The following is a 13,565-nucleotide window of genomic DNA, read 5'->3' as shown; positions in this document are numbered from 1 at the left end:
GAGCAATAGTACTAAGGATTTATGGAGTAGGGTAGAATTATAGGGGAGGTGTCTGGGGGCATGTCCTCGAAAGCTTTGCCAGTGTCCAATTTCTTGAAGGTATGAGCCTATAAGTTGCGGTCTATGAATACTTTGCCAGTGTCCTGTACTGTTCAGTTAGGATAATATTTTCCATATTCCATGTGTATTACATATGTCTTGGGTGTTTACCATTTTTTTAAATGAATGTATCTGCATAAAGCAAAACTATAATGGTGCTGTCTATTTTATTTCAGTGTATGTTTTTAAACAGCACTAGGAGTTAGATAAAGAAACAGCACATCAGACACAGCCTGCAATAAAGTGTTTTTTTGTCCAGTTTAAACTTTGGACTTGTAGCTTGAGTTATTGAGGTCTATATTTTGCAACAGGTTGTGTATCTTTTAATATGCTTTAATGCAGAAAAATACCACATTTTCTTTAAAAAAAAAGAATTTGCTGAGCTTTGTACTTTGCGAAGCACCAAGCAATATATAGTATGTTATTTCTACATGAAATGGATTTTCATGCAGTAAAACTGACAGGTGTGAATGCGCTCAGATTAAATAAGACCTTTTTGTCTCCTACAGTGACTCCTGTAAAATTTAGCCCTGTTTTGTAGCATTTACATTCTGGTAATTGTATATAAATGCTATTACATACAAGTCATATTGTGGCTACCCCATTTGGCTAGCTTTTTTAATATTTGTCTTTTTATAGTGCCAGTTTATTGTGCACTGTTTTTACACATATAACAATTGACATCAATCCTTATCACTCTAATGGAGCTCTTAATCTGTTGTTCCTATAATGCTGATACAAACTAGGGCCAATATGATAGGAAGCCAACTAACTATGTGTAAAGTGTAAACTGTGAAAGCTAGCCAGAAAACATTGTTAAAACACGGAGAGCAAACTACCTACATGCTGATGGTTTTCCAGGTGAGATTCTAACCAGCAACCCATAGCGGCAACACCAGAGTGATACCTTCTGACACACACTTCAAACCTAAAAAGTGTATTAAAAATAACTGTGCAAAATCTGTGCATGCTTAAATATTTAAGTTTAAACTGGTGAGAGAGTTTTTGTAAGTTTATTTTCTGTATTTGTTCCCTTGTGAAGAGCCAGATGATCACCTGACTGTAGCAGAGTCATTAAAAAAGGAATTTGACAATCCTGAGACAGCTGACCTAAAGTTTTTAGTGGATGAAAAATATATTCACGCACACAAAGTTCTTCTTCAGATTAGGTAAGAAGTCACGGGTGGGGATTAGTCAACTGCTGTATGAATTTACTTGTAGAGATTGTTCAATCTGAAAGTATGCTTCAAACCAAAACAACTTGTATTTCTCTATCGTTCATAGACGGACACCGATCCAGAATCTTCTTGACCATTGGGTTATGCTGTCCCCTACAGGAGTAGGACACTAGGCAGACAAAAAACTTTACCATGCCTATGGGGCAGTCCCGGGGGATATATTCCCCCTCCCTGCTATAGGCACTCAGTTTTTTTTCTGCCTAGTCTGGAATAAGGATCTATTTCCTTGCTGGGATCTTTGGTCCTAGCATTTTTTTCCTTTTTTAAACTGAATTGTTTTCCTCTTTTATTATTTTCTGTTCCTGTGAGAACTACATCAACTGCTGGACTGGGCGACGGACTGGATGTTCTAGATCCTTACGTTCTCCCCAGTCTGGCCAGCGAGCGCGTGCAGGCCTCAGCTCCACGCTAGGCTGGCCACGACATGGCCCCATTGGATGGGGGCTGGCCTGCGAGTTAAACGCCTCACGAGAGCACATATGACCTGGTCCCGGCCTGAGTGGCAGCGTGCCTCCTGGCCCGCAGCACCTCCATTCCGATGGAGCTGTGGTCTGCCTGGAGCGGTGCCCACCCAGTTCCATAGTATGGTAAATAGTGCCCCCCCCTTTCCCTGATGGCCTTTTGCATTGAACGTGGACCCCCTCCCTGGGACAGTTGGATCCTTGGGTTCCCCTCCTTCCCGAACAGCGTTCCCCCCCCATATGTCAGGGTCCCCTGTGGACCACCCCATCTACCCACACCTAGTTCCCCTAGTATGGGGTGGCCATACCTGTCCAGGTTCATTTTGGGGGTGTAGAGCAGGCGATGGGGGCCGGTGGGGGGGTGTCGCTGGCAGCCAAATGTGTGGTTTTTAGGGGCAGTTGCCCTGGTTGGGCTCATGCCAGGGCCCCCCTTTAATGTTAAAATGTCCTCTGGGGTCCCCTGTGGGTCCTGGGAGCCACATGTAGCCGCCATTTTGTTGTGGATGGCTGGCTGTATATATCGGCGGCCATGTTTGTGTAGTCTGGCAGCCATTTTCTTGTGGTTTCCCATTGAATAGAGCGGTGGCCATGATTTTTCTAGTTTTGACTCCTGGACTTCCTCTTTCTCTCTGATCACCGGCGGTGCAGCATCTGCCGTTTTGCTCTGTCTCTGGGGGTGGTGAGTTCCTGTGGGTGCCTTGCAGCTCTCCCTCTTTCTGCTATAGCAGTGGCTGGTGGTGCGGGGAGGTCACTTAGCAGTGTTTTCTCATTTTTGCCTGTGTAGTTCCCCTGGTTAACCACGGAGTCCCTGGAGCATATTTCACCACTTGATCCCCTCTCAGAGGCTGCTGACCCTTCTGGGTCCCAGTCCACCCTGTCTGTTTAAAAGCCGGAAACTCCTCCACCAGAATTAGGGTGGATTTATTCAGCCTGGAAACCTGAGCATCCACCACAGGTGGTACTGTCCACTGTTTTAACAGGGACTCTTCAAAGGGATACCTTCTAGCGAAATGCTTAGGTACCACCACATTGCGTTTAGGGCAACCCCACTGACTCGTGACAATGGCGGTGGCCCTGGAGTGCTTAGTGTCTAAGTTTGATATGGTCCTGCATAAACCAACCAGCAAAAAGCATCCACCGCCTTCACCTGCCTCCTCTGTCTCCTCAGATCCTGAGTCTGATCTGGCCTCTGCGGACGTGAGTTACCCTACTGGGTCTGCGTCCACACACACTGAATGCTCTGATAGTGAGGATGATTCTTCTTCTACTACAGCCGTGCATGAAAAACACTGGTGGATGCATTGATTGTATTGGTGTGGGAAACTTTAAAAATGGAGGATGCGGCTGCGTCGGAGACGTCTGTTAACTTCGGTACCAGAAAATCCTCAAAAGTGGCAAAGGTTTTTCCTTTTCCCACCTATTTTGTCAAAATTGTCACAAGTCAGTGGGGTTCCCCTAAATGCAATGTGGCGGTACCTAAGCGTTTCGCTAGAAGGTATCCCTTTTGAAGAGTCCCTGTTAAAAAAAGTGGACAGTCCCACCTGTGGTGGATGCTCAGGTTTCCAGGCTGAATAAATCCACTCTAATTTCGGTGGACGAGTCTCCAGCTTTTAAAGACCATTTTGATAGGAGAGCGAAGACCTTGGTCTGACACATGTTTACTCTGGCTGGTTCAGGCCTTAGGCCGGTGTTCACCATTGCCTTGGTGTCCCAGACCTTGAGGGAGTAGGCAAAGCTTTTGCGCCAGGACCTTGAGGGGGAACAGCTTCACCCTGCCTTTGTGGAGCTGGCAGACCAGTTGGTCCAGGGGTTGCAGTTTATCTGTGGTGCCTCTTTGGATGGGGCTCCCTTAGTTTCTAGGCTGTCTGTGACAGCAGTGGTCCTTCGGCACATGATATGGCTGAAATGCTGGTCTGCAGACCAAGCTTCTAAGAAGGCCTTACTGGATCTCCCTTTTGTGGTTATTGGATCTCCCCTTTGTGGGGGATCACCTGTTTGGGTCTTCCTGGATTAAATCATTAAGGGATTTTCAGGACGGAAGAGTACTCTCCTCCCACAGGCTTCCAGGGGCAAGGAGTCTCGTCGCAGACATGGTCCTTTTTTCTCAGCTCATAAGCAGCCTTCATAAGGACCTCCCTGATTTAAGACAGGTGAGTCCACGAGCTAACTAGTCCGGCTACAAGATCGAATTTCGGTGTTATCTTCCAGAGGGGTTTTTTCCTTCTAACCTGCTTTTGTCCCCATACCGCTTGCATGGTCTCTTCGGGGCGGTACAAAATTTGCTACTGTAAGGGGTGATTGTACTGGTTCCAAACTCGTTTCGGGGTTTTTATTCAAACCTGTTTACAATTCCCAGGAAGGAAGGCAAGTTTTGACCATTTTCAGGGTTTTTATTCAAACCTGTTTACGGTTCCCAGGAAGGAAGGCAAGGTTTGTCCTATGCTGCCTGAAGGGGCGTCCTCACCTGTATTTGGGGTGGGGGGACGTCTTTGCTTCTTTCTGGACTTGTGGACCTCCCTGATTCAAGACAGGTGGGTCCACGAGCTAACTCAGTCCGGCTACAAGATCGAATTTCGGTTTTATCCTCCAGAGGGGTTTTTTCTTTCTAACCTGCTTTAGTCCCCAAACCGCTTGCGTGGACTCTTCGGGGCAGTAACAAGATTGGCTACTGCAAGGGGTGATTGTACCGGTTCCAAACTCGTTTTGGGGTTTTTATTCAAACCTGTTTACAATTCCCAGGAATTAAGGCAAGGTTTGAATGTTTTCAGGGTTTTTATTCAAACCTGTTTACAGTTCCCAGGAAGGAAGGTAAGGTTTGTCCTATGCTGGACCTCAAAGTCCTGAACCGCTTTGTGCGGGTTTAGAAGTTCCGCATTGGAGTTCATTAGTACCCTTAGTGGCATCCCTTCATCAAGGGGCTTCCTCCACTTTGCCCTGGGCGAGGAGCATTATCAATTTGTGGCGTTACCCTTTGGTCTGGCCTCAGCTCCTCAGGTATTCATGAAAGTGTTGGCCCCGGTGTTAGCATTTATGCAACAGAGGGGTGATTGCAGTACTGGGGTACCTGGACCATTTTCTTCTGCGAGCAGAGTCTCCGACTGCTCTAAAGGACAACCTGGAAATCACTGTGCGGACTCTGCAGGAGTTTGGTTGGACATTGAATTTCAAGAAGTCTGCTCTAGTTCTGTCCGCCCAGTTGGACTGTCTGGTTCTGACCCTGGACTTTGCCTCAGCCAGGGTGTTTCTTCCGCTGGACAAGCTCCAGTAGCTGCAGGATGCAATTCGACTTCTGTTGTCCAGCAGTCGGTCGTCTCTCGGGAGTTGCATGAGGGTGCTGGGCCTGATGGTGTCTACCTTCGAGGCGGTTCTGTTTGCACAACTCCACACGAGACCTCTGCAGAGAGAGATTCTTGCCAAGTGGGACAAGAATCCACAGTCTCTAGACAATCTGATTCTGTTGAGCCGGGGTACAAGAGGGTACCTGATTTGGTGGCTTCACTCTTTGCTGCTTCGACAGGGTAAATCCTTCCTTCCCTTGTTCTGGACGGTGGTCACAACGGATGCCAGCCTGTCCGGGTGGGGAGGTGTCTTGGGCACGGATTGTGCTCAGGGGGTTTGGACTCTGGAGGAGTCCAGACTACCGATCAATATACTGGGACTTCGGGCGATCAGACTTTGTCTGGCCCGTTGGATGGTTTGTTTCAGGGGTGCCCGGTACGGATTCAATCGGACAATGCCATGGCTGTGCAATATGTCAATCTCCAAGGGGGCACAAAAAGTGTCCTAGCGGCTTGGGAAGTAGCCGGCATTCTGAGGTGGGCGCAGTGATGTATTTTGGTTTTGTGCTGCCCTAGGCAAGACTAAAATTGGGCACCCCCCCCCCCCCATTATGTAAATTTGCCCCACTCGTTTTTTAACGGATGTGTCTCCCTCCAAAATTGAAGGACTACAAGCATGAACCCCCGGAGGTCTCACAAGATTGGGGGTGATAGGGGGTGGGAGAGAGAGAGGGGGGAGAGTGAGGGAGAGAGAGAGGGGGATGAGATAGAGAGAGAGGGGGTGGTCAAGGGAGAGAGAGAGGGGGGGTCGAAAGAGAGGGGGTGAGAGAGAGAGGGGGGATGAGAGAGAGAGGGGGGAATCAGAAAGCGAGAGAGAGGGGGGAGATGAGAGAGAGGGGGATGAGAGAGAGGGGGGATGAGAGAGAGAGGGGGTGAGAGAGAGGGAGAGAGAGAGAGGGGGATGAGAGAGAGGCTGGTGTGAGAGGCGGTTCTAGCAACCAGTGGCCAATAGAGTCTCAGGTGGAGGGGGGTGGCTTTTTTGCTGCCCCCCTGCAAAGTGCCGCCCTAGGCCTGGGCCTTGTTGGCCTAGGCCAAAATACGGCACTGGGTGGGCGGAACGTTTAGTTCCAGCCCCCTTGCTGTGCATATTCCAGGGGTGAAAATTTGGCAGGTGGATTACCCTAGTCTCTAAAATAGAAGTCATCAACCTTGGTTCACTGGTTGCACAATCTCGCAAGAAGATGATTACCCCAGTCGACAGGCGTTGGACCAGGGGACGTCCCAGTGGCCAAGAAGATTCTGGAGCTGTGTCCGCCAATGAACGAAAGAGAAAATTTGATTTTTGTCTTACTGTAAAATTATTTTCTCTGATGTTCATTGACAGACACAGCACCCACCCCTCTATTGAGTTGGGTTATATTTCTTCTGACACTGCTTGCAACAAAACTCAGTGCCTATAGCAGGGAGGGGGTGTATAACCCCTGGGACCGCCCCATAGGCATGGTAGAGTTTTTTGCTGCCTAGTGTCCTACTTCTGTAGGGAGCAGCATAACCCAATGGTTAAGAAAATTCTGGAGCTGTGTCTGTCAATGAACATCAGAGAAAAGGATTTTACAGTAAGACAAAAACCCAATTTTTATTTTTATGAACTACATCAGGTTTGTCAATAATGCCAGCTCCAGGTGTGAATAATTCACCGGATCTGCCAGTATGCATTAATCAGATTTGCCTGTTCAGATCCCTAATTTAAAATTGCAGTTTCATCATCTCTCTCTGTAACAAATGAGGTACAATCATTGGCAGTACTGACAATTTTTTATTTTATCTTGTAACTTTCTTTCCAGGTGTGAACATTTTCGCTCATTTTTACATGAAAGTGATGAAGACATAATTGAAATTCATCAGTTTTCCTATCCGGTATATCGTGCATTTTTGGAATATTTGTATACAGATAATATCAGCATTTCTCCTGAGGATGCCATTGGTTAGTATATTCATGTAACTGTTATATCGTGTTTACTAACCGTTCTAACCAAAACTAAATATTTGTTGTGCTGACCAAAACTAGATTTGACAGGTCTAGTACCGAGGTCCTTCAGCTGCGACGATTCTGTGTGAGTTTCTCACCCCTGTCACATTTAGCATTTACGATCCTTTTCTGTCCAAGTGACAATGCTCACCAGAAAAAATGACTTTCCCTAGCGAGAACACAGACCGCAAAAAACTTGACTGAAGTTCTAACCCACACACTATCCAAAGCTGGCTGCTGATAAATTTTGAAGGACTATTGCATATAGAAACGTTTTTGCAGTTGCTGGCAAGTTAACTCATGTCTTCTTTTTCTGGCCTTGGGAATTCCATCCCGACCAGAATTTGTAGGGAAATCTCAATTGTCAAAAAAAACATAAATTTTGCTTTCAAATAAAGCTTGGGATACATGGGGCCTTTTTTGATCTTTTGTACTCAGGAATAATGCACAGTAAGTTTTCGATTTTTATATGTAGTAAGGTTGTATGTGTACTGTACATGTCTCTGCAATAGTCACTCATTTATTTCTCTGTGTTATTTCTCTGTGCAGGACTTCTGGAGCTAGCTACGTTATACCGAGAAAATAGACTGAAGCAACTATGCCAGCAGACCATAAAACAAGGTATCTGTGAGGAGAATGCGGTCGTACTGCTGTCAGCTGCCGTTAAGTATGATGCCCAGGTACAAGGAAATCCTTTATAAGTTGTATAGACAATAAAGCTTTAGTACAGTATATATCTCTGCCATTTTATACATCCTTTTGTAAAGCCCTAATAAGAAATTCTATTAAATATCATCTAATATAATGTCCTAGCTCAGACAATCACTTTGAAAATGTTCCCAGTGCACATTACTGACTCTGAACTGCCCCTCACTTTTAGCCTGTGTGCAATAGGAAGTTGTGGGAGGTAACTGGTCAGCCCTTCATATTTCTCTTTCGTTCATTGGCAGACACAGCTCCTGATTCTTCTTAACCATTGGTTATACTGCCCCCTACAGGAGTAGGACACTAGGCAGGAAAAAGCTTGACTACGTCTATGGGTAGCCCCAGGGGGTATACACCCACTCTCAGCTTTAGGCACTCAATTTTTTTCTGCCTAGTCAGGAGTTAGGCCCCTTTCACACGGGCGCACCATCCGACGGAGTCCGTTCTGATCAGCGGGGGATCGATCCGCCAATCCCTGCTGAGCAGGTGGATGACAGCTCTGTCTCCGCTCTGTGCGCAGAGACGGCACTGTCAGATCCCCGCTCTCCTCTATGGGGAGATCAGGTGAGAACGGACAGGCGATCCCATCAGATCTGATTCTCCAGATGGTTTCCATGCGTCCGGATTTCACGGATCGGATCAGATAGCAGCGGGTGTCTGCGGAGATGTCCGATCAGGTCCGCCTGAAAAACTGACAGGCGGATCAGATCGCCCATGTGAAAGGGGCATAAGTACCTAGTTCCTTGCTGGGATCTCTAGTCCTGGGAATTTTTTCATCTGAAATGGAATTTATTTTCCTCTTTTTATTATTTTGGTCCTGTGAGAACTACAATCAAGTGCCGGACTGGGCGACGAACTGGATAATAAAGATCCTTAGGGTCCCCCCTATCCAACCAGTGAGCGCATGCAGACCGCAGCTTCGCGCTAGGTCCGCCACGGCATAGCTCCACTGGACGGGGGCTGGCCTGCAGTTGTCCCTAGAACGCTTACGGGGTTTCTTTGGGGCAGTGCAAGACTTGCTACTTCAATGAGCGATTTGTTCTGGTTCCGACTTCGGAACATTTTTAGGGGTTTTTACTCAAGCCTCTTTACAGTCCCCAGGAAGGAAGGCAGGTTACGTCCAATTCTGGTCCTTAAGGTGCTAGGCTGCTTTGTGCGAGTACAGAAGTTCCGCTCACATAGTAGGGGTGTCCCTACATCAGGTGGGCTTGGCCTCTCGACATCAAGGAAGCCTTCCTGCACATTCTAATATGTGCTGGTCGCCAGCACTTCCTCCGTTTTGCTATGGACGAGGAGCATTTTCAGTTTCTGGCACTGACCTTTGGTCTCACCTCCGCACTTCGGGTCTTCACAGGAATGTTGGCCCCAGTGCTGGCATTGTTTGAGTCAGCGGAGGATCGTGATACTGGGGTACCTGGACGATCTTCTTCTGCGAGCGGAGTCTCCGACTGCTCTGTTGGACTACTGGAGATTGTGGTTGGATTCTGAACATTCTCGAGTCTTCCTTGGTTCTGTCCACAAAAACTGGACTATCTGGGTCTGACTTTGGACTCGGCCTCTTGCTCGGGAAAAACTCCAGACATTGCAGGAGGCAATTTAGCTTCTGTTGTTCAGCAGACTATCATCCCTCCAGGCTTGCATGCGCGCGCTGGGCCTGATGGTGTCCACCCTCGAGGCGGTCTGGTTGCACGGTTCCACACAAGATCTCTGCTAAAGAGATTCTGGTGAAATGGGTCAAGGATCCACGGTCTCTAGAGGTGGCTTCGCTCCCCGGCACTTCGACAGGGAAAATCCTTCTCCCCCTGTACTGGACAGTTGTCTCCACAAATGCCAGTCTGTCTGGATGCGGAGGTGTCCTCAGCACAGAGGTGCTCAGGGATCTGCATTCTGGCAGAGCCCAGACTGCCGATTAGTGTACTGGAATTCCGAGCGATGAGACTTTGCCTGGCTCATGGGACAATTGTCTTCAGGGGTGTCCGGTACAAATTCATTCAGGCAATGCCTGAATGACCAGGTGGCCTTTCAGCTCTACTAAAGGTGGTGTTTTCAGCTCTACTAAAGCTTTTCTTTGAAAATATTCGGGAGGTTTCCCTGCTTACGCTGCTCCAGAAGGTGGCCTACTTTGGTGGCTATCACCTCTGCATGCATTTCCAGATGGATCAGACGATGGTTCAGGCCTATTGCATCAAAAGTCAGGTTCCTCCTTTCCCTGTTAAGGCGCACTCTACTATGGCTCTTAGTGTCTCCTGGGCTTTCTGTTAGCAAGCGTCAGTGACACAGGTTTGCAAGGCGGCCACCTGGTCATCGGTTTACACTTTTACAACATTTTTGTAAAGTGGTTGTGTTGGCATCTGCGGATGCTTCTTTTGGCCGCAAGGTTTTTGCAGGCTGCTGTTTAGTGGTTACCTGGTTGGCTATGGTTAGCCTTGGGAATTTTTTTCTGATGTTTTCCCACCCCTCATGTATAACACTGTATTAAAATAAACCTTCATACTCACCTATATGGCTGTAGCATCAGTCTGATGCTGCTGCTGTCCCCAACTGGCTGAGAACGGAGTGATCACATGACCGCTGACCACTAAGTTCTTGTTCCACTCTGAGCAGACAGTGGTGACTTTCAGGCACTGCTCTGCTCCTTCAGTGTTAACTGAAATGCCAGGCTTTGGAGGGGGTGGGAGCGGCTGGCTCAGGCTTTCAGTGGCACAACGAAAGGCTGAGCCAGCTGCCTGTTGGGCATCTGGGCAGATCCTGACATTATTGTCAGGATCCTTCCAGAGCCTAGAGTGGCTCCGAGATGTCACAGGATTACAGGAGAGCCCAAGTAAGTGCACTCTTGTGATCCAGATTAGAAGTATGACAGATTGTAAAGTGTCATCATAGAGTGACACTATGGGCACATCATAATACTCACTGCCTCATCCTAAATCCTAGAAATCAAAAAAGAGGAAAAAAATGGACTTTGATGGCACACCATGCTATTACAGACAAGTCAATTATATAAAAAATATATAATTGAGGGCATTGATGGAGGGATACACATGTATACTACATGCGGAGGAACCTACTTTTGAGACTACATATTCACCTTATAAACCTTGGAGAGCACAGTACCCTGGAGTCCACTAGGTCTTAGGGGCAGTATTTTAGCATATTACCATCAGGCAAACTTTTTGAAGGACAATATAAATGAAACCAGGGGGGGTTTACCTACAGGGATAAAGTGTCTCCCCTATTGATCACTATTATGAAAACAAATCAGGATTGACACTGATGCGTCCCCACCTCCACATAGTTTAGGGTGGACTCCTTTGCGTTCGTTGGTTGGCCCTCTCCAGTCTAAGTAAATACCGTAACAACTTTATGCAAGTTACTGCTGGCCTACGTTGACTATCTCCTGAGGAAGCGCTAATGCGCGACACATGTAGATCCTAGACAAGTGTCAACCGCTGGATCCACATTCTTGATGATGTGTCATCCATATATAATTATAGTTTACATCTTCTTTGTTGGTGGGGTTACTCACTTGAGTACAATGAAGTTTGATTCTCAACATCTGGATTGTTCGTGCTATCCAGGGCCGTAAGCACATTGAGGAGGGCATTGTTTGATAACTATATACCATTTTTATGCAAATCTCATTTATGTATGTGTAAGATTATTTAACTATTAATGGAATAAAATATATTTTTTATATAATTTACTGGTCTGTAGTAGCATGGCGTGCCATCAAAGTGCCATTTTTGTTTCCTCTTTTTTGATTTCAGAAGAAAAGTATGGCCAAAATTACATTGGCCATACTTCTCTTTTAAACCAAAACCAAATTTTCCTTTAAACTACTGAATGTAACAACATTTTCCCCACTTCCATCACTAGGCGTTGTCGCACACCTTGGGTCTGATTTGTGAAAACTGGTGAAGCTTTAATATTTTTTTCTCTAGCGCTCATTGACAGACGTAGTCCTCGGTGATACACCACCTTCGGGTTATGTTGCCTCCACAGGAGCAGGACTAGACAGGAAATTAAAAAGCTCTGGCCACACCCCAGGGGCAGTCCCAGAGGGTATATCCTCTCTCTCTCTCTGCCTCAGCAAATCAGTTATTTTCTGTCTAGTTAGGAGTAAGGACCTAGACACCTTGCTGGGATCTTAGGTCCTGGCAAGAATTTTTTCTTAAAGGATTTTTTTAGACAGCTTTTTTCTCCAGTGTTCCTGTGAGATCTTCAAGCAAGAAAGCTGAACTGGGCGACGGGCTGGATGTTGAGATCCGGTGGTCACCCCAGTTCAGCCTACGAGCGCGTGCAGGCCATAGCTCCGCGCTGGGTCGGCCGCGACAAAGTCCCATTAAAGGACTGTCCACGCGAGTTAAACGTCTCGCTGAAACGCCAAAGACCATGAGTCACGGCGTCCGTATCGGTCGACAGCCCTCCCGCCCCGGTGGAGAGGGGTACTGTCAGGAGTTGGTGCCCGCCTGGTTCCGGTATGGTGAGTAGTATGTTCCCCCTTTCCCCCTGACGGGTTTTGTGGTGAACGCGGGCCCCTCTCTGTATGGTAAGATATAGTCCCTTTCTATCCTACAACATGACACAGATCCTCCTACTTTGAGTGTGATTTTATGTGTGCAAAAAGCCAGGAGGCTTGGTTTGGGAGCTAACAATCTAATTGTATACATGTTTTAAAGATGTAATCTGTGGCATTCTGGGAATCTTATGGGTTAAGAATAAGCTACCTACCAGTCAGAAGCCACGGACATGTAGACTGCCTTCCTAATCAGATCTCCAGCTATTAGCAGGCCTCCCGAACGGCCATGCGGTCCGCCAGGGCCGGTACCGCCAACCACGCCATATCCCCATGCAGTGAGAGTGTTGTGTGCCCTGCAGCACACCGCTATTCAGTACGGGCCGCCGCCATTTTTTTTGCTGGATCGCACGAGCCGCCATTTTGGCGTAGCCTCGTGTCTCCAGCATGGGGGCGGCCATGTTTGAGGTGATCCAAACACCTCGTGGAGCTTGGGGGAGGCGCCGGAAGGCGTACAGAGGGGCGGAGCCACCTCCTTTCTTCCTGGGCAGCCAGCCAAAAGACTTCCTGTTTGTTAAGACAGCGCTGTAACCTGTTGCAGTTAAACTCTGAGCATCAAGTGGTGAGCCTGGGGGTCTATCTCTCTCTCTCTCGATCGATAGGGATCCCTAGCAGGTAACACTAAGGGGCTTTTGTGGCGCTGGGGGTCGAAAAAAAAAAAAAAGAAAAGTTTTATTTTTGAATTATATTATCCAGGAAGTAACTGGAGTTATCATGGACCCTGCCACACATATTCCCCCACCTGTTTCCCTCGAGGGGGCCACGGGACCCGCCGGTTCACAGAGTATAGAGTCATTTACAGCAATTTTGGAGTCTATGGTGGCTCGGGTGGAGGCGGCCTGTCAGGGACGGGGGTCAAGGAAGCGACCCCCGCCTACCCCTATACCATCTGACACCTCTGACTCAGATTCAGAGGTGGTCACGGCAGTTGCAGGTTCCTCTGCAAGGGCTGTTATCCCAGGTAAAGCCCCCTCAGACAGTGAGGAGGACGCTTCTTCTCCTGCTATTATTCAGGAAGAAGCATTGGTGGACGCACTAGTTGTGGCAGTGCAGGAAACCTTAAAACTTGAGGCTTTACCGGCAGAGGCAACTGAAACAGAGATTCCTTTTGGTACTAATAAGCCCATCAAGACGATGAAGGCTTTTCCTGTACCTAAATGTTTCGGTAATCAGATTAAAGGA

General features: G+C 47.5%; 1 protein-coding gene across 2 annotated transcripts in view; it reads left to right on the top strand.

Annotated features, from left to right (window-relative positions):
* RCBTB2 (RCC1 and BTB domain containing protein 2) overlaps window positions 1–13,565 on the top strand; it is an 89,583-nt gene that overhangs the window by 69,353 nt on the left and 6,665 nt on the right. The window contains exons 9-11 of one of the 2 annotated variants that reach the window (XM_082245494.1): window positions 1,142–1,268; window positions 6,921–7,060; window positions 7,655–7,726. In XM_082245494.1, coding sequence (XP_082101620.1) covers window positions 1,142–1,268; window positions 6,921–7,060; window positions 7,655–7,726 — 339 coding nt within the window. Of the gene's footprint in view, window positions 1–1,141; window positions 1,269–6,920; window positions 7,061–7,654; window positions 7,786–13,565 lie in introns of both variants that reach the window. The other variant, XM_082245493.1, reaches the window with a different exon arrangement.

The sequence above is a fragment of the Pelophylax lessonae genome, assembly GCF_965119305.1.
Source record: "Pelophylax lessonae genome assembly, chromosome: 2".
In the NCBI taxonomy this organism is placed as follows: domain Eukaryota; kingdom Metazoa; phylum Chordata; class Amphibia; order Anura; family Ranidae; genus Pelophylax; species Pelophylax lessonae.
This window is presented reverse-complemented; position numbering and strand designations above follow the sequence as displayed.